Source organism: Ornithorhynchus anatinus, chromosome 14 (genome assembly GCF_004115215.2).
Source record: "Ornithorhynchus anatinus isolate Pmale09 chromosome 14, mOrnAna1.pri.v4, whole genome shotgun sequence".
NCBI lineage: Eukaryota > Metazoa > Chordata > Mammalia > Monotremata > Ornithorhynchidae > Ornithorhynchus > Ornithorhynchus anatinus.
The window spans coordinates 152,241-173,458 of NC_041741.1; the positions used below are offsets into that span (position 1 = coordinate 152,241).

Genomic DNA, 21,218 nt, shown 5'->3' on the forward strand with positions numbered 1-21,218 from the left:
TGAGTAATGAGTCCTGAACTCAGCACTCAGAAGAGAACAGCAGAAGCAAGCCACGTGTTCCCTGCCCTCAAGGAGCTTATAACTGAATAGGAGAGACAGACAAAATGAATTCACAAATAATGAAAGCAGGAAGAAGAAGACGACAGCAAGAAGAGGGACAAACACATTGGGATGAAGCAGCTGAGGAAATTATTTAATGGCAAATAAATCAATATTTAAAGACATACATGAATGCAGCAGAAAGGACTAAAATATTTAAATTCTATAAGTGGTAGAAGTGAAGTGTGGGGGTGTCCTTTGAATTGTTTGAAAACACTATTTTAAAGGAGGTAGGCTCTTAAGAAGGTTCTCATGATGGGGAGAGCTGGGGTGTGGTTAATTTGGAAAAGGAAGGGAGTTCCAGGTTGGGAAGTGGTGTGAGCAAGGGCTCAGAAGTGGGACCACCTTCCCACCTCCATGTCCAACCAACATTCAGCATCGAGGGGCCAATTAGGGTGGGATGCAAAGAGTAGGGTGATGAGCAGAGTTTTGAGGCTTTTGTGGGAGTTCTAGAAACGCAAGTTTGGATTAAAAAAACTCCCTGGAAACCAAAATGGGGCTGAGAATCACACAGAAGCACAATATCCCCTCCAAAAATAACCAATCATATTTTTTGAAGGCTTACTGTGTTCAGAGCACTGTACTAAGTGCTTGTGAGAGTACAATAGAACAGGGCTGGTAGGCATATTCCCCGCCCACAACAAACACAGTCTACAGTGGAGGACAAATATTAATATAAATACATTACGGATATGTACATAAGTCACTTGGGACTGAGGGGTGAATAAACATTGCAAATCCAAGTGCAAGTGGGATGAAGTAAAGAGTGAGAAAAGAGGAAACAGATTTTAGTGGGGCAAGGCCTCTTGGAGATGTGCTTTTAAAAATTTATTTAATGTAATTTAAAGTAGTGTAATTTATTTATATTTATGTCAGTCTTCCCCTCTAGACTGTAAGCTCGTTAAGGGCAGGGAATGTGTCTGTTGTCATATTATACTCTCCCCAACACTTAGTACAGTACCCTGCACAGAGTGAGCACTCAATAAATAAGATTGACTGACAGTAAAGCTTGGAAGATGGGAAGAGTGATCATCTGTCAGACATGATGAGAGAGGGAATTCCTGGCTAGAGGAAGACTGTGGGCAAGGGATCAGTGGCAAGATGAAAAGATCAAGGTATGGTGAGTAGGTAGGTATTAGAGGAGTGAAATGTGTGAGCTGAATTGCAGTAGGAAATCAAGAAGGTAAGGTAGGAGAGGGCAAGTTGATTGAGAGTTTTAGTTGATTGAGAGTTTTACTCCCTATGATACGGAGTTTCTGCTTGTGGTGGAGGTGGATGTGAAGCCACTGGAGGTTTTTGAGGAGTGGGGAAATAGACTAAATGGCTTTGTAGAAAAATGATTGGGGCAGCAAGGTATAAACTAGAGTAGGGAGAGACAGTAAGCAGGGGGGTCATCAGCAAGCAAGTTAATGCAGTAATCAAGGTGCGATAGGGTAACTGTGTGGACTCCTGCAATAGCATCTGGTGAAAACATATTACTGGAAAAGAAAAGTAGTTTCTTACAATATATACTTGAGATCTAGGACACAATCACATCTGTGAAATGATTCTGTGCTACAATCCAACAGATCTCATGTAGAAATTATTGCCTATGTTATGCATATATACTATATTATTATAATACTATTAGATTATTATATTTACAATCATATAGCTAAAAGGGCCTTTATTTGGGTGATTAATCTAGTGTGTCCCTGACTTTAGGAAAAAAGATATTTAAATCAGCATAGGCAGAAGAAGCAATCCTACTTATATAAACTCTGAGAGAAAGGTATTCCACAACCTTCTTTAGAGATTCATGTCAATGCTTTGCTCTTAGTCTAACCTAATTCCTTCTTGCTGCAACACAAATCTGAATAGCCATACGATCAAATCTTCTTTATTCCAAGGTAACGAATCTGGTTCTTTCAATCTCTCATTCGAAGTGCTAGTTTCCCAAATTTGCAGTTCTCACCTAAGCTCTCTCCCAGAACTCAACACCCTTCTTAAAAAACTCTGACAGCTAGGTCCTAGGATTCACAGAGTCATAACTGATTGCAGCACCTTGATTTTTTGGATCCTTTCTTCAAGTGGCATCGTGCCTTCTGTTGAATTCAAAGCTATAAGGGACTCTTTGATTTCGGTGATCCAAGAAAAAGTCTCCTGGGCAAGGTCCTCAAAGTTCTGGTCAACGACAGAGAGCAATTCACATTCTCCTTGCTGGTCACTGAGTCGGCTCAGCAGGGCTTGGTATCTACTAACCAGACGAGTACCCTCAGTTACTGTTTCTTCTGAAGTTAAACCGCTTTTCTCCAAAGAGTTGGTCAACTGAGCCAGAGCATCAAATGAATCCCTGAAAAATGCCAAGCATAATTAATCATTAACAAAACTGCTCCAATCGTGGAGGACAGTTTCATTTCGGGGAGGCACGTCTCTGGCAAAACCAGGCTACCTCTGTCTCTTCAATGCTCGGTAAAATATTTCAGGCTGCTTTTTCGATTCTTTGGTTTCCTTCCACTTTTCCTCTTGAGTAGTCAGCCATTTGTTCAAGCTTTTGCTGTCTTCCTGAAGCCTAAAACAGACAAACAAAAAAGTCAAACCAGTGTTCAAGTTGGAAATATCAGTGTTTCCAACCTTCTGGGAAATTCAGACTCATGAAAGTCAAAGCAGAAGAGAGGAGAACTCAAATTGCAGTGAGACTAACTTTGACATAAAAACAAAGCACGATTATAACTGATACAAGATCATTTGAAATGAAAAGCAGTATGATTTGTACTTAACAGAGGAATTTATTAAGCACTTACTCTGTGCCAAGCTCTATGCTAAGCAATGGGATCAGACAGATCAGGCCCAGTCCCCACCCCTTACAGGATGGGAGCCTGAGAGGGAGGGAGGTGAAGCTACAGACCAACGACTACAGACTCCATCCATGTCTCTAGCTCCAGGCTCCCAAACTTCACTCTATCTCACAGCACAGAGATCTTTAGGCCATTTTGAAAATGAAGAATTGTGATACTATTCAGACCCTCTGTCTAGATCACAGGGCCTAGAATGAACCTGGTCAACTATGGACACCACAGTTTTCTTTGATTTCTTTCCAACATCATTTCAGCCAAGAGGCCAGTCGACTTGGTTTCCTGGCAGACACTTACAAATGTGGTTTTAATGTCCTCATTTTTTTAAATCTTTTTAAGGATAGTGTTAAAAAAAATTTACATCATCCCACATCAGAGTCAACATTGTTTGAGGATATAGCACACTCTTAAAAGTGAATTCACTTCCTACCTTACAAGCTGTTGTAAGTAATCATGAAGCTCTTTTATTCGTGCTTGACACAAGGAGTCCATTCGCTGTAATTCTGTTTCTTGATTCACTATCCAGCCATTCAGCTGGCTAACATTCGCTTTGGGCAGATGTCTCTTCGCCTGATTTAGCACAGTTTCTACCTGCTGCATGGTACTGCCTCTTCCTTCAAAAGTCAGGAAATCCTAATCAAGCATAATATATAAGGATGAAGATTTTAGACCTGTATTTATTTTTCTTGCATCCACTTGGCCTGACATTTCATTCTCCTAGAACTTATAGCAATGTCCAAAACTTACATTTTAGCAGTGCATCTCAAACCCTACCCAAATGTGAACTTTAATATTTTTTACAGTTGGTCATGTATTTCGGCTAACTTCCTCCAAGAGTCAATACATACACAAAATGAAGATGATGGAAATTGGAATTTCTCCACTCCCAGAATAAAGAAGGTCTTTAAATGGGCCTATTCCTCTCTGCCTTTTAACTTTTAACTGATAATAATAATAATTGTTTAAACACTTACTATGTGTCAAGCACCGTACTAACCGCTGGGGTAGATATGAGATAATCAGTTCCACATGGGGCTCACAGTCTAAGCAGGAGGGCGAACAGGTATTGAATCCCCATTTTTCAGATGAGGGAACTGAGGCACAGAAAAGTCATGTACTTGTCCATGGTCATAGAGCAGACAAGTGGCGTAGCTGGGATAGTGCTTAGAACAGTGCTTGGCACATAGTAAGCGCTTAACAAATGTCATCACTGTTATCAGAACCCAGGTCCTCTGACTCTCAGATCCATGCTCTTTCCACTAGGCCATATTACTTCTCTTCACTGATCTTGACACAACTGAACACACCCATGAAGGCCTTAGAGTGAATTAGTAGGAAATCCAAATTGGGGTTTATGGGATTATGGTTACTTCTCCTCCACCCAACAAGCTGCCTGTAAGCATATCTTTTGGCCCAAACCTCCAAGAATGGTGCCTTTAAGTATACATCTGGAAAAGCAGCTTCTTCAGAGAAGAAATTTAAAGGCCAGGTGTTCAAAATCCCAATGAGCCGCCAATTTATTCACAAATCCTCGAACCTCCTTCTCCTTTGGACTTTATAAATATCCTTTCCAATACACCCTTCTCTTACGGTCAGCTTTTGTAGTTTGTCCTCCATGCTCTTCTTGGTTTCAGATGGTTCAAAACACTCCACGAGTGATACCTTAGTACTGCTCAGCCAGTCATTGAAGCTCTTGCACTGATCTGTAGAAAGATCATTTGAAATTTCTTTCACATCCAGAAGAAACTAGATCTGCTCATTGGTCAGTTACTAACCTCCCCTTTGGGTAAGTTTGGTTAAGTTAGAGAAGCAGCGAGGCTTAGTGGAAAGAGCACAGGCTGCTGGGCAAGTCACTTAACTTCTCTGTGCCTCAGTTACCTCATCTGAAAAATGGGGATTAAGACTGTGATCCCCACGTGGGACATCCTGATTACCTTGTATCTCCCCCGACGCTTAGCACAGTGCTTGGCATACAGTAAGTGCTTAACAAATACCATCATCATTATTATTATTAAGTGTTGACCTGCCATCCCAAACCCCTGAGCCAAACTCGACCCTCCAAGGCCCCCGTACAAGGGAGGCTTCCAGCCACGGTGGGTCCCATCTGGCTCCCTCACCCGGTACCCAGTCTTCAAGGGTTGATCTCCGGGTCTTGAGAACTAGGGTCTCCCACCATAGGATGACCCAGGGCACATTGGCGCATTCACTCACTGGTCCATGAAGTGATTCAAAATACTTTTCTTGGGTATATGCAAATCCTCAAACACACTCTGGAAACCAACCCTCTAACTTTCCCGCCAGTCTGTGCTCTGTAGTTTACTAGCAGCTCCACTATGCAAGTCCCACTACCCTACGTCAATGGCGTATGCTTACCGTTTAAAAGATTGGAAAAATGATCTTGCAAAATACTCTTTTTTGTCTTAAACAAATCACTGACGCTCTCATACTGCTTCTTTAATTCAGCGAGCTCAGGAGTCAGACAGCCAATTTGATTCTCAAGTAGGATCATGCTATGCTTTTGCTGGAAAATTTGTTGCTGTATCTCCTAATGAAACAAAATGCCAGCAGTAGGAAGAACATCAGTGGGAAGAAAGAGTCACAGAAGCTCAAAGAAACTTCAGCCCCGATTCTTGATAGAAACATAAAATGCTGGAGAGGCAGAGAGGGCCGCAGCTGGGCGAAACTCCCCTAAGTCACCTGGAGAAGCGACACCTACCAGCCACAGCTGCTGAGGCTGGTATTTATTGAGTGCTTACTGTGTGGGAGAATGCCATTGACTGATTAATCCACGGCCTTGCTCCAAAATGCAATGCATGATGCACTGTTGGGGGCAAAAGAGGAGTAACATGCCTAAGGAATATTTATTATGCCCAAGGAATATTATTTATTCATATGAATGTCTGTCTCTGTCTCTCTAGGACCGTAAGGTCAATATGGGCAGGGAACGTTTCTGCTAAATCTTTTATACTGTACTCCCCCAGAAGCTTAGAACAGTGCTCTGCAGACAGTAAGCACGCAATAGATACCATTGATTGATTAAGGAAGGGGCTTAAGCACAGGGTTTGAGAGAGGCTCCCTTACTTACACCATCTTGGAACAGGCACCTCTCTGTGAGGTCACTGCCTTCCCTCCCTGCCTTTGATCAGGTGGAGAATTGGGTTTAGATAGTTTTGTTGTTAAATATTTAAAAAGAACAAAGCAGCATGGAGTAGAGGATAGAGCATAGGCCTGGAAGTCAGGACATACATTCTAATCCCAGCTCTGCCACTTGTTGGTTGTGTGATCTTGGGCAAGTCACTTCACTTTTCTGTGCCTCAGTTACCTCATCTGTAAAATGGGGATTGAGACTGTCAGCCCTGTGCAGGACAGGGACTTTGTCCCAGCCGATTTGCTTGTATCCACCCCAGTGCTCACAAATAATAATAATTATAATAATGGTATTTGTTAAGCGCTTACTATGTGCCACGCACTGTTCTAAGCACTGTTGTAAGCACAGTTTCAATGCCTATTTTACAGATGAGGTAACTGAGACAGAGAGAAGTGAAATGACTTGCCCAAGATCACATAGCAGATAAGTAGCGGAGCTGGGATTAGACTCCCAGGCCCATGCTCTATCCACCATGCCATGCTGCTCCCCATCATAAAAAAAAAATATATATGCCTGGCTCTTTTGTAAATGACCTGTCAGATAATCTATAAGCAAAATATAATAAATATAAGCTGTGCCTGAAATATTTCGCTGATTTTGGTTTCCAAGAATCTTGATCTTTTTTCCATTTTTCTTCAATATAAAACGAGCTGGACTAGAATCAAAAAAAAAAATCTCAACTGCAGAAAATGTGGTTTGTCAGTACCTCTAGTTTAGTAAAGATCTCCAAGCTGTCAGAAGGAGACAAGGCTTTTAAGAGGGATTCGGTCATCCCTATTTGATTCTTGGCCTGGTCCAGGTCCTCTTTGAGCTCAGCTGGGCTGCCGCTGAGTGAACAGGTATTGATTTTGGCCAAAAAAGCTTTTATTTCTTCTATTTTGTGCAAAATAAATGACTTTGTGACCTGAAATTAAAAAAAAATTCATGTTCAGCTAGCTTTCCAGACAGTGTCACCACTACAATGGAAGGTAGATAAATTGGTGTCATTGTTGTACAATTTATACATTCATGAAAATTAGTCATCTTGAACCTCTCATCCCACAACCCCTTGACTCTTTTACTCCTCTGATGCATCAAATCAAAATGCTTTTTCTTTTTCAGATACATACTGACTTTTTTCTGAGAGGCTAATTTCAATTTCTTTTCTCTAATGAAACACTGATTCTAGGAAAAGTTTTTCTAGCTCACCTATTGAAGCCCCTAGTCCTAGACTCTCAATTTTTAAAATTAGGATAGGGATCTTTTCATAAACAAAGAAATATGGCAAAGTTGTACAATAATATGCTTGGTTTCTTCCCCTTGAGAGTCTATTAAACTTAAAGAGTCTACTAAACTTAAAGGTGAGCATTTTCAGGTGTCTATTTTCCTCTTCTTGCGCAAACTGAAGCAGGAGGATGGCTGGGCTGGGGTTAGGGTGTCCTTGGGAGTGAGTGTGCCATCCTCCCCATCCACAAAAGGCCTGGTTTCAGAGCCCTCCCCCACACCCCACCCCCAACTCCTCAACCACCAGCTTAGGGAGAAAGGAACCGAAGTTCAGGGTCTGCAGTCATTTGTTAACAAAGGGCAAGACACAAACTAAACAGGGATTATGGAAGCAATCCTCTTCACACTAAGTGCATCACCAAAAAAATACAGAAATCACCTCTGGGCATGACTGAAGGGGCTGTCCAGAAATTTACACAAGGATCCCTGCCCCAAGAATGAACCCCCTTACCTGTAATTCAAGTGGTGGCTCACTGCTTTGGAGAAGATGCTGTATCTCAGTTACCTTACTATCAAATTCTGCAATATTTTGCTCTTGAGCTTCTAACTCCACCTGAAACACAAAACAGAACTAGACTGTGAGCTTGTTGTGGGCAGGGAATGTGTCTGTTTGTTGTTATATTGTACTCACCCAAGGGCTTAGTACAATACTTTGCACACAGTAAGCGCTCAGTAAATACTATTGTATGAATGAATGAATGAATGACCTGCACGGAAGCACAGGGCAGTGGGAGACTAAAAGACAAGTTCTCAAGTTTATTCAGAGTTGGAAATCCAAATTTTTGCAGCACTGATTTAAACTTGGGCTATCAGAAATGAAAAAAAGTTAGTCATTCTGGTTAGACTATGATGTCCTGGATTTTAATAAATTTATTTTTCCAGATGGCTGTAGAATATCCACAGAATTCCAGCAGATAGCAGATAATTCAAGCTAGGATCAGGACTGAGCGAGTTCAGGTATTTGAGTTAAATTTAACCAAGATTATTTTGTTTGGGGGAATACACTACAACGGTGAACAGACACATTCCCTGTGAAACTCTAGGGCTACTCCACACTCGATAAGCTACCGCACTTACCATATCCAAGCAGTTCAGAACTCAACAAAGTGTCAGATGCTAAGTGGGATTTTCCTACCCCTGAGCTGGGTGCCACGGCAGGGAATACCGGGCCCGGGGAACCCGGGAGTACTAGCTAAATTAGGCCATTTGGATTTGAGATTGTGGACCTCCATGGGCTGCTCTCATTGACACTGTATTCATTACCTTCAGCCTTGCTACTTCCTCTTCAGGGCAACCATGAACTTCCACATGCACAAGCTCCTTTTGTGTCCATTCATCGATAACACTTGATAAGTTGAGTAGTTTCTCCCACAAAGCGAGAGCCCTTCCCAGATTCTCATAGTAATTTTCAGTCTTTTCATTGACCTGCCAGAGATGAAATACATTCCCTTAAATTCAGTTTGTGACTTGTGTCCTGCTTCATGACTCCTGCCTGGGGTGCTCCTGGACAAAAAATGCTTAGGAGCCTTGTTGAGTGGGCATTGTGTCTTCCAATTCTATTGTAATTATACTTTCCCAAGCCCTTAGTACAGTGCTCAGTCCCCAGTAAGTGCTCAGTAAAATACCTTTCATTGACTGATCTAGCCATGAAGAGCTCTCCTCTGTGGAGTGGCTCTGGGAAAGCTCCCAGGTGTAGGGGGTGTTTCTCCCCCTCCCTAACCCTCTACGGCCCTGCTCAGAGGGGAATCTTGAGACCCCTGAAGGAGGAGGGAAACCGCTCTAAAATTCCTAGCAGTGGGTAGATTGCTCAAAAATTAATCTCTGCTATCTTAACTAATAAAGTTCAGTGGATGACATCTTGCTTTTCTGATCAGTTTTCAGGAATGAGACTGTTCATTACTTTGAGAGGTTTTGGTTCACAAATCACCTTTGGCCTCAATCATATGGCAATGCCATTTGTTAAAAGGACAACTGAACAAGGGATTGGATACAGCCAGCATTCCATAAAGGAGTCAGGCTGGCGGATGATCCCCCGAGGTCCCATCTAGTCCCATTTCCTTCAGTGCAGCAGACGGGGCCAATTTCTAAAGGAAAGGGCCGGGCTTTAGAAATCCGGCTAAAAGTTAAGAGTTCATTAAGCATAATGCACAAATCTATTTCCACATTAAGAAAACACATTGCAATGATTTTAAATAATGCAAGGGAATCTGAATCAAATAACAGAGGATGCAACCAATCAAATATCTAGGCAGCTTATTAATACTTACATCCAACCACCTGTCCACAATTATGTTAGCCTCCTTCTCAAAGGGAGGCTCCTCATAGGTTTTCATTTTATTCAGCTGATACTGAAGATTTTTGCATATCTGGTTTATTCGGTCCACATCTTGTGAATGTTCATTAAACTCCTCTCTAACCATTTCAATCTGGGAAACACAGTACACATATTTGGAAATATCTTTTAACTTAAAATAGTTTCAGTTTTAAAATATGTGCTGTTCAATTTTAAAACACAGCAACAAAATGTAATCTTTCATTTGCGCTCGCATCACCACAGCGTGGCTCAGTGGAAAGAGTATGGGCTTGGGAGTCAGCGGTCATGGGTTCGAATCCCGGCTCTGCCACTTGTCAGCTGTGTGACTGTGGGCAAGTCACTTAACTTCTCTGTGCCTCAGATACCTCATCTGTAAAATGGGGATTAAGACTGTGAGCCTCACATGGGACAACCTGATTACCCTGGATCTACCCCAGTGCTTAGAAGAGTGCTCTGCACATAGTAAGCGCCTAACAAACACCAACATTATTATTATCACCGAGGTTTTTTAGGGATATTGATGTCCTACTACCTAAACTGTATATATTTTCGTTACCCTATTTATTTTGTTAATGAATTGTACATCGCCTTGATTCTATTTATTTGCCATTGTTTTTACGAGATGTTCTTCCCCTTGACGCTGTTTAGTGCCATTGTTCTTGTCTGTCCGTCTCCCCCGATTAGACTGTAAGCCCGTCAAACGGCAGGGACTGTCTCTATCTGTTGCCGACTTGTTCATCCCAAGCGCTTAGTACAGTGCTCTGCACATAGTAAGCGCTCAATAAATACTATTGAATGAATGAATGAATAAAAATGGCTATTGGCAAAATACTTCCACTGACAGGAAAACAATTGTTCTGTCTAACCTGAAGTCCAGTTCTAGATTTACAAAATTCTAATCAGTGGAACCCAAAGGAATTGATACCACCAGCATCCAATAATGCAGACTGATCAGTATTTGCAATTATCATTGTGGTTACAATTGGATTTAAATTACTCAATAAAACTAATTTCTAATAGGCAAATAGTTTTAATTTCTGGATTATCGAGGGCCCCTTCAGTGAATTTTCATAAGCTTAAACAACAGAACCTTTGGAGATTTGAATTTATTTAAATAGTGTGATATTTCTCAGTTGTTGAATCTCAGATCCACACTCATGCCAAGTTCATAAACAAGTAAAGCTGTAGAAAAGTGACACCTAGTCCCCAGTAATAGAACCAAAATATGAAACAATAACAGGCTCTAAGGAAAATGAATGATGTTCTTATATCGCAAGACCAAGTCTTGGGACAAGAGGACAGGAAGCGGAAAAGGGGAGGAGAAGCAAAAAGAGGCAGGGCCTTAGAAGAGAACGGGTCACCATCTCGCAACCATCCAGCCTCACCCTGATCTTCTGGCTTCCATCCAGATTGGGAGTTCAGCATGTGTGTTTACATGTGTGCCCATTTTGCTCAAAGATTTGCACAAAAGCACAGGTCATCCAAGATAAACTATGTTTTTGGAGCATAGCCTCTTCACTTTTTTTCCTCCAGAAAAGTACTATACTGTTTGGAATTTTAATGCACTGCATAAAAGTCGTTCTCTGGGACTCACCGTTGCTATTCTTCTCTGCAGGTTTTCCTTTCCCATATAAGAAGCTTGCTGAGAGACAATACTCTCTTTTTTCTGTATCAAAGTTGTCAGAACACTTTTACAACTCTGATATTGCTTTAGGAGTTCCATGATTCTTTCACACTGCTCTAGGCTATGAAAAAAAATCATTTAAAATTTACATTTGAATGTGTAAAAAACACAGTATTAATGAATGACATTTGCATTTATAATCCTGAAGTATTACCAACGACTGTGGATGTATGGATTCCGGGAGATGTTTCTATCAGTGGGTTTGACAGTGAACCAGCCCAGTGGGACCTTTTTATGGCTCCTCTTACACTGCAGAAACTAAGGCATCTAGGCACTTGCCTTTTTACATAGTTTGCTACTTACCAGGCTTGAGGGAGCTCTTTGTAAATAATGCTGTGATTTCCCCATTCATTAGTTATTAAAGGAGGTATTAAAAATCTTTCTCTAATTCAAACCACAGGGGGAACATTCAGGTATATGTGATGCAGTAGCCAAGTTGGAACTTTGGGGATTGTTTATAGTTTTGCTAAGGGATCTTAATTAGGAGAGGCTCAATTTGCCAGATACAAGATTCCTTCTTCCCTGGGGCCTCCTCCAACACTATGCTACTTATTCCAATATCCCCTGGCCAGACAGCACCATGAGAGGGACCTTCAATGCAGTAATTTCCCCAGCAGTGGAGAAAGGCTAGTTGAATCACAGACTGGATTTGGTGGCCCAATCAGCTGACTGAGGGGATGGAGTTGAGGGGATCTCAAGCAAGACAGACACAAGAGGCGCCTTAAAAGAAGCACGTAAGCACAACCTCAACTGATGCAGTTTAGGCCAGGATTGCAAGGAAGTAACCACTAAACCAACCCAGCAATGTGACAGTCAGGAATCAAGCCGCTCTTTGAACTGAGACTTCAAGGAAAAAGTGGTTCTAAGATGAAATTTTGAAAGCAGTCCAGGTACAGGAGTTCACAAGTTCACAAGAGCAGCAGCAGGGCAAAGAATAACTTTGGTACACGCAGTGTGGAAGGAAACATAGTTCATAGGCCAGTCTTTCCAGTCCCACTAGTTGAAAATCCCACATGGGGCAGTGGGATGTGAAGGTGGGGGGCAGGGAGGAATGGGAGAGAGGAGCATGTCTCTGTGTGTGCCCATCTTCAGGAGACCCTATTCACATATGCCAGGGTGGATTAATTTCTTTGTGCCATGCAGGGCCAGTTTCTGTTTTCAAACGTGCCTCTTCGAATCCCAATCTCCACAAAGCCTGAACTCAAGAAAAGCTTGTTATTTCTCTCTCTCTTTCTCTCTCTCTCTCTCTCTATCCAACCAGGTGGTCTGTCTGCTGCTGCAATGATCTCCCCTCAGGAGTTCTCTACCCTGGCATTTGTCATCACATGATTCAGTCCAATCCCTGGACCTGTGCGCCCATCTTCACCCAACACAGTAACTGTCTGGGTCCCTTTGGCCATCCATTCTCCCCACCTGTTGCTCTGAGCATCATGCTGGGGACCTAACAGTTCTAGAACCTCAGGGTTAGAGATCTCATCCTGTCACTTCAAGTTCAATGTGGCTTGCGAGTGCTGCTGCTAAAACTGCTCCAGGGCTGCTCTCCAGTCCATATTTTACTCTGTTGCCCAGATTATTTTTCTAAAACTTTGCACACATTTCTTGACTCCTCTGAAACTCCAATGACTCCCAACTTCTCTCCACATCAAGCAGGAACTCCTTACCACTGACTTTAAGAAACTCCATCAGCTCTCTCCCTCTTATTAACCATTCTTTTCTTTCAACAAAATTCTTTTTCTTAATAAATTGCTTGGCACATAGTAAGCCCTTAACAAATACCATTATTATTATTACACTAAACCCCAGCTTGCACTCTTCTCTCCTCTCAAGCTAACCTACTGTGTCTCATCCTGGGCTCTCCTGCTTCCACCCACTTGCTCAATCCCTTCCTCCTGCTATAACTCCCTCCCTCTTCAAATCTGGCCACCTTTGGTTTGACCCATATTCAAGGTCTTTCAGAAATCCCACCTCCTCCAAAAGAAATTCTCTGCTCAACTTTTCTTCTCCCTGGGATCATATATGCTCCCAACTACCACCTCAGCACTATTACACTCACAGCTATCCATAGCTCTCCTGTGCATGCTCTCCTTAAATGATTAATCATATCTTTCAATTCTCTTCTTCCTCCTGAAGGTAACTTCTGTTGTGTCTGCTCCCTCACTAGGTTGCTAGCTCCTTGAGGACATCTTACACTGTTACTCCGCCAAGCACTTAAGACAATCCTCTGAATATGGTAGGTACTCAATAAATACTGTTTCTTGATTGGGGTGCCTTCGCACACTAAAGTTCAAATACTGCAACAGTTTTACAAACTTTTAAGTTGGTGTGGAGCTTGGTGAAATATTATCTGGAACAAGCACATCCTGTCCTTGGGAACTATCTTCTCACTTCTGCTTGTTCCCACCCACTTTCAACATGAAAAAAAACAAATATTGCTTGACCAGATTTTAAATGGATGAGAATTGCTTGCACATCTCAAGATTGACACTCAGGGTTACATTTCTAAGACATCTATTTCAAGAGCTAGTTTCAGATAATTTTAATATCTCATGTTTGGAGGTAATTCTTGCCTTACCATTCCACCACTGAAGATTTCACATTGTCCCAGAAACACTCCGTAGCCCGGCATAATTGATTAGGCATTTCCCCCTTGTCAGTTTTGAGTTGGGGAAGAGCTTCAGCCATCTCCCACAAGTATTCTATTTCCCTTCCAAAATCATTCAGTTTCTTCTCCAGTTCAGTCAATGATTTAATCCTTCATTGAAAATGAAATAGACTGTGCTTAAAGAATATGAAGATCATATTGTTTTCCCAGTCACATTTTACACTGATAAAATTAGCTCATGGACACAAATAAATTCACATGCCAAATACAACTTTGGTGCTACATGTCAGAATCTCCAGGCATCTTGATCCCCAGGATCATACATACCTCTTAAAAACAACACACACTGGGAATTCTGAGCCCAGTTCCTTCTCTCTCCCCAATGGGTTTTCAGCATGGCGGGGAGGAGAAGTATATCTCCCCAACCCCTACCATCCTGGACTAGATAACTGGGAGCAAGGACGGAGGGACCATCCCTAACGCAACGCTGCCACAGAAAGAGTAGGAGGCAGGGTTGAGAGAAGGGCCACGGACTGGGAAAATGGAAGCTACCTTCCGCAGCCAGGCCCGCCCCCGGCCGCCTGCCAGGCCTCTAGCTAAACATCCAATGGAGAGTGCGTAGGATGCATAAATAGGGCCAGCAAGCCTCATAGCACTCCCATCCCCCAGAAATCCATCCAGGCAGGATGGCCCATGAGACAGCACAATTCCCCTGCTTTGCTCCATGGCACACCTGTCCATACTCACCAGAAAAAATGACCTACATTTGGCCAATTTCAACAAATCTGTAATTTCTCAACCCCTTAAAACTGGATTTGCTAACCACACAGAAACAGCCTTTCAAAGTTAGCCAAAAGGCATTGATAAATTGCTTTTCTGCTGATATACTAATGATGATATTTAGAAAACAGGGACTGTCTCTATCTGTTGCCGACTTGTTCATCCCAAGCGCTTAGTACAGTGCTCTGCACATAGTAAGCGCTCAATAAATACTATTGAATGAAAAACGATAAAGACATTCTATAACGATTCAGCATTTTACTCAATGAGTTGAGTTCTGGCCCATTTGACAAATGAATTTCCTGGAGAAGGCTGGAGGCTGCACAGCCTAGTGGAAGGAGCACAGAAATGAGAGTCAGGAGACCCGGATTCTAATCTCAACTTTGCCACTGACCTGCCGTGTGACCTCGGGCACATCACTGAACTTATCTGAGTCTCTTAGGATTGTGAGCCCATATGGAACAGAGACTGTGTCTGATCTGATTATCCTGTGTCAATCCCAATGCTTAGCCCAGTAATTTGGCACCTAGGAAGCACTTAATAGTTGGCATAATTATTATAATTACTGTTTTTATGGCTTTTCACTCATGTCCTTAGGGGTAAATGAGGCTGGGTGACTAAAACTTCACTACTGCCAAGGGAAGTGAAAACATGAATGACTAGTAGAGACTGGGGTACATCATTAAAGGGAAAGCAGAACAAAATGTGTTTAGGCCATTGGATGAGTAGAGAAAGACTGAATTTAAACAAAAAACATTCTCACCTGTGTGAAACAGCAGGGATCGTTGAATCCTTCAGACCAATTGTATTAATCTGGTCCTGGACATCTTGAATATTTTTTAAGAGTTCATTATTTTTGGCCAAAAAAGCCTCCAGAAGTTGACGACGATGAGCACGTTCAATGAGCTCAGAAGGATCCTTAGCCTCAGCTGCCATTTTAGACAGTGCTACCGCCAAGTTCACGCAGGAAGCATCTTCACCATTATCAGCGTCTTTGAAGCAGATGCCAAGCGTCTTCAAGCGCTCATCCAAGCCCTTGGCCACCTCTTCCATCTGGGGAATTTCTTTCCAAACAGCTTCTATGACTGAGGTGTTTTCTTGCAAGGCAGTAACATTCGACGCTGACCCATCTGTAGCATGCTCAATAGAAAGTTTAGTCGTTCTTAGCAAGGCCAAGAAATCTTCAAGAGCTCTGAGGGCGTCTCCACAGCTCTGCAACTTTTGAGTCATTTCTTCAAATTGCTTTTTATATTTCAAAATAATACTATGAGTTGCATGCAAATCTATGGGGTTAAATTCTTTGGCCCTCTGACTGTCTGGAAGCTCCAAGTTGCTACATAGTTCAATTTGCTTTGCTAAGGAGCTCTGGATATCCTAAAATAAAGGTAAGAGCAGCTAAGAACACGTGGACAGAAAGAGAGACCGCTTGCATGTTTTATACACAGCAAAATCACAAAACTTGATTTAGACTACAAAAATTATCCAGAACTTGACTCAAGCTGATGGCTGTGACTACATGAAACAGCAAATGAAGGTGACCTATCAATGGTCCTAGTGGTGCTGGTACCAATTTCATCTCCAGTGTTTGAGTCTCAAAGGAAAAAAAGCACACCCAAAAATCAGCTACTTTCTTAGAAAAAACATCATGTGCTAAAATGGAAAGGTCTCGTGATCACTTTACTCCTCAGAAAATCCTAGTAGTTTCAAGATTCTGAAGAACTCAGATGAGTTCTCAGAGCAGGAAGCCAATAACCTGTCTGATTCGCCAGAGTCTGGTGCCTGGGGTAACACTGTTCAGTCTCCTACTGGAGCTTGAACCAAGGTGAGAGGATTGAAGGGGAGGAAGAAAGCTTATTTTGGCAGCACCCCCTGCCTGAGATCTACATTTCCCATAGTCATCGGTAAATGAGAGCCAATCAACAAGCTTGGCAGAAACTTAAATTCAGGACAGGGAACCAAGACTGGCTTCAGATATTTAGCCCCCCCTGAGGAAGGGAAAAATTGTCCACCCTCTCTCACTCTGCATGACAACATCACATTACCCTGTGTGCACATATAGTGCTCGATACAGAATCACTGTTTCACTGTAGTAGAATTAACAAATTTACTGAGTGCCCATGGGGTGCACTGCACTAAAGTGTTTGGGAAAATTCAGCAGAAGGAAAAGAATCATTATCTGACCACAATGAGTTTAGACTCTAATGGGAGAAATAGACATGAGGATATTTGCACACTGAACAATCAGAATTAATTGGCTGTACAATTAAATATACTTATATATACAAATGCAGAAGATAGACAAAAGTAAATGTTTAAATGGTAGAAGGGTTGTTGGGGTGATACGATTTGGGAATCAATCGCAGCATAGGTTGTTTTAAACATGGAAAGAGCTGTGGTCTGTCACGGGGGGAGAAAGAGCTCCAAGCTAGGGGAACAGTATAAAAGTGGGGAGACCAAGATGGGAGAGAGTCGAAAGTCGGGTTCAGCTAGAAAGTTGATTTGGAAGGAATGAAGAAAAGAAGCCGGAGAATAGTGGGTGACGAGATCCAGTAAGGAAGATGGTGTGAGTCAGTGGAGAGTCTTGAAGCCAAGCATGAGGAGTCTTTGATACCAAGTTGGGAAACCAATGGAAGTTTTGAGGAGCAGAGAGATGTGTGCTAAACAACAGTTCAAGAAAATGATCCATGAACCGGTGTGAAGTACAAAGTGGAATGGGGGAGGATGGGGGCAGAAAGATAGCAAGGAGGCTGATAGAATAGTCTAGCTATGATATGGCAAGAGCTTAGACCAGTGTAATAGACAAGTGCTTAGTACAGTCTCTGCACACAATAAGTGTTCAGTAAATATGATTGATTAATAGTTTGAATGGGAAAGAATGGGCAGTTCTGGGAAATGTGCAAGAAGAACTAGTAGGATTTAGCAGTAGATTGAATGTGAGAGTCGAAAGACAGTGAGAAGTTGAAGATGACACCAAGGCTGTAGACTCCTGGGATACGGAAGATCTGGTGTCATGGATCAAGATGGGAAAGTTAAGAGGAAGAATAGGCTTGGGAAGAAAGATGAGGAGTTCGGTTTTAGACATCTTGAGTGTGATGTACTCAAGACAAGTAGAGATGAGAGATGTGGGTTAGCTGAGAGGCTGGGACTGGAGAGGTAGATGTGGGGGAACATCCTCTCAGAGCTGGTAGCTGAAGTCATGCGAGTGAATGAGCTCCCTGAGAGAGGGAATGTAGAGCGAGAAGAGAAGGGGATCCAGAACAAAAAGCACTGAGAGTTAGGGATGAGAGGCAGAAGAGGTGCCAGCCAAAGAAACTGGGGAGGAACAGTCCAAGAGGGAGGAGGAGAAACATGTTAGTACTATGGCAGCAAAAAGGCAGCCTGATAGTATTTCAGGGAGGAGGCAGAGGTCCACGGTGTTGAAGACAATAGGGAGTTCAGGGTGGATTAGGACAGAGTGGAGCCTGTTGCCTTTATTATTAAGGAGATTTGAGGTAAATATAAAAAAGACTGTAAAAAAGAGAGGAGTAAAAGCGTTGAAAACCTGATTTTCTTGGGCCAAGAAGAGAGCTGATGGAGAGCGGTGTAGCATAGCGATCCCATATGGAAGTCAGCCCTAACCTAGAGCACTTGTCCCAGACTCCCTTATGGCCACCCTTTTACTCCAGAATCATCGTGTTCCTTCCCAGGCCCTGGTCCCATGGTGCTGCTTCCAACTCGGGCAGAGAGAGACTGCATTTCCAAATTTTAATTGCAGGGTGCCCAGAAGCAGCTTCACTTGGTATCACCTGAAGCCAACCCCTGAGGGGCCCTGTGCTGGCTTCCCTTCCTTTCCTGCTTGCTAGAAAACATGGGTACTATCGCCAAATTTCCCATTCTTCTCAGTATACACACACAGAACTCTGCCCGCACACGTCCTCGTAGCAGTTTATGAGTATGTGGAAGGCTGCATTTATCTAAGGGGAATGCCGGCATTTGGATCTCACGTAACTCTCCCTGAGCTTAGAATAAAACTTCCAGTCTTAGTTTTTAGTGACTGGAAAATGTGTGTTTCATATTCTTCCCCAACCAGTCCTTATATACCAGTGCTCACTAAAAGCCACTTGAACAGTAAACACAGTACTGGGACTTGGAATTGTGATGAGAAATGACTTAGAGAATTCACAAGTCCAACAGAACAATGCATTCCTATAAGGGAAGGGGAGGTCTCAGACCAGTAGAGAAGTGCCTTTTACATCTAAAGAATCCAGAGAAAGCATCACACTTGCCTACTGTCCGAACTTGGGCAAATCACTCAACTTCACTGGGCCTCAACTTTCTCATCTGTAAAATGGGAATTAAATACCTTGTTTTCCCTCCTACTTAGCGTGGGAGTCCCGTGTGGACCAGGGACTACAGTTGTCCTGATTATCTTGAATCTACTTCATTGCTTGGTACTGTCCTCGACTCATAGTAAGCACTCAAACACCACAGTTATCATTCTTATCATCACATATCAAAATCCACTAAAAGTCATTAAAATCCAGCCACAAGTCTGAAAATGTGCCCAAGGACCTTCAATCTACATGTGCTATTTTGATTTTACCTGTAGGCTTTGATAAATGGCATCAATATTGGTCAAATTAAATTCCTGTATTTCTTTTCCAGAGAGTTGATCTGAATCACACAGAAGTGCAGCTTCCTTTTCTATTGGCAAAACAATGCCCAGTGCAATCTCTAGAGATTTCATTCTATGTGAAAAGTAAACAAAAAGAGTACCAACAGAAATAGTGACAAGATCTTTTTGAGATGCAATTGCACAATAGGTTTAAGAAGTTCTTTTCTGGCAGTGATCACAGATCTAGCCAGTAGATGTTACCTCCACCCCCCTTCCCCCCACCCACCACACATACACACATATATGCCAAGACTTCATGTGGGTGAACAGTCACCGGGAATCTAGGGCTGCTGCCCAACACTGCCCTTCCCAGCTTTGCATCTAAATAGCAGGGACCTAAGATACCCTCAGGCATGCCGACCTCCTTCCCCTACCACTCTGGTCCATCCATGCCACCTCCCATGTGGAAAGCAGTATCAACCAAACACAGGTCTTTTCAATTCCACACATACACACAAAAAAAAGTCAGTGTACACACTTTCACCCTCTCCCTTGCCCCATTTCCTCTTCCCTTGTCCTCCTCGTGTGTGTGTGTCTCTCTCCTCCCCCTTCACTGTTTTATTATATAGCTCACCTCAGACTAAGAGAACAAGACTCAGCAGTGCAATTGTAACAACTGAAAAGAAATTACTTTCCTTTTGTGTTTAAGGAGAAAGGTTGGGAGGAAATGGTGATGGGGGAAGAACAGTTAACAGTTACATAATCCTACCTCATACTTAGGGTTATTTGAAATTCTTTCTCTTCTCTCTTTAATCTGTCATATGTTCTGGAAATTATAAGTTTTTCGGCATCATCAAGAAGATTTTCAACTTTAGAGGAAGCGATTTCAAATTCTCTCCAGCAAGAATCAGTTTCATCCTTTAAAACCTAAAATGGGATACTTCCATTGAATAAGCACTTAATTAGAGGAGTCACCGTTTAGCCTAAAATGCTTTGAGTTTGACTGATTAGAGTAGTAGGAGCAGCAGAGTATCATTATATTTTAAACTAAACTACTAGCTCAGAACATTACAGAACATTCATCAATTCACGCAAGAGGACACTGCACCTCACTGTCCCTTGATGGCAGGATGCCAGTTCAAGTAGATGGCATCATCATCATCATCACCCTCAATAGTATTCACTGTGTGCTTACTATGTACAGAGCACTGTACACACTACACTAAGCACTTGGAAGAGAACAATATAAACAGAAGGCCAGGGGTTCTAGCTCTGCCACTTGTCTGCTGGGTGACCTTCTTTGTGCCTCAGTTACTTCATCTGAACAATGGGGTTAAAGACTGTGAGCTCCATGAGGGACAAGAACTATGTCCAACCCTATTTGCTTGTTCTACCTTAGGGCTTAGTACTGGGCCTGGCATATAGTAAGCACCTAACAAATACCATAATTATTATCAGACATGTTCCTTGCAGTGCAGGAATCACTAAGGTGTGATTGGGGCTGCAGAACAGAAGGTCTCTGTCCCTGTCCGACAGAGACCCTTTCAGAAGCAAGTCACTAGCTTATCCCCAAAGCCCAGCCCAGGCTGACCCTCCCAGAGAACTCCATTGCCTCAACGAAGAGAGGAACTAGGACTGAGAGAAGATTGCCATATTCACCTGAAGATCTTTCATTTTATCCTGAAGACAAGAAATTCCCCTTTCAGAGTCACTCGGAAAAGCAGAAACTATTCTAGTTTTGCCGGTCTGAAAATGAAGCTCCAGTCTCTCTCTCTGGGTGTCGTAGCTGCAAAAAGAAAGCACAGGGCTTAAATTAGAGGTAGCCTTTATTTTAGCACTAAAATAAGAAAAATTTTATGAGACACTGAACAGGAATAATATTAATATGAATAAATATTAA

At 42.4% G+C, this 21,218-nt stretch overlaps 1 protein-coding gene across 5 annotated transcripts in view; it reads right to left on the reverse strand.

Annotated features, from left to right (window-relative positions):
- The window catches only part of SYNE2 (spectrin repeat containing nuclear envelope protein 2), a 221,984-nt gene that overhangs the window by 125,294 nt on the left and 75,472 nt on the right, over window positions 1–21,218 (reverse strand). For all 5 annotated transcript variants that reach the window (XM_029078794.2, XM_029078793.2, XM_029078792.2 and 2 more), the window contains exons 27-41: window positions 20,978–21,104; window positions 20,088–20,245; window positions 19,307–19,451; window positions 15,488–16,098; window positions 13,915–14,094; window positions 11,253–11,403; window positions 9,612–9,770; window positions 8,608–8,769; window positions 7,796–7,897; window positions 6,788–6,985; window positions 5,307–5,478; window positions 4,524–4,636; window positions 3,364–3,566; window positions 2,531–2,650; window positions 2,143–2,431 (exon numbers count right to left, since the gene is read on the reverse strand). In XM_029078794.2, the coding sequence (XP_028934627.1) occupies window positions 2,143–2,431; window positions 2,531–2,650; window positions 3,364–3,566; window positions 4,524–4,636; window positions 5,307–5,478; window positions 6,788–6,985; window positions 7,796–7,897; window positions 8,608–8,769; window positions 9,612–9,770; window positions 11,253–11,403; window positions 13,915–14,094; window positions 15,488–16,098; window positions 19,307–19,451; window positions 20,088–20,245; window positions 20,978–21,104 (2,890 nt within the window). The remainder of the gene's footprint in view (window positions 1–2,142; window positions 2,432–2,530; window positions 2,651–3,363; window positions 3,567–4,523; window positions 4,637–5,306; window positions 5,479–6,787; window positions 6,986–7,795; window positions 7,898–8,607; window positions 8,770–9,611; window positions 9,771–11,252; window positions 11,404–13,914; window positions 14,095–15,487; window positions 16,099–19,306; window positions 19,452–20,087; window positions 20,246–20,977; window positions 21,105–21,218) is intronic.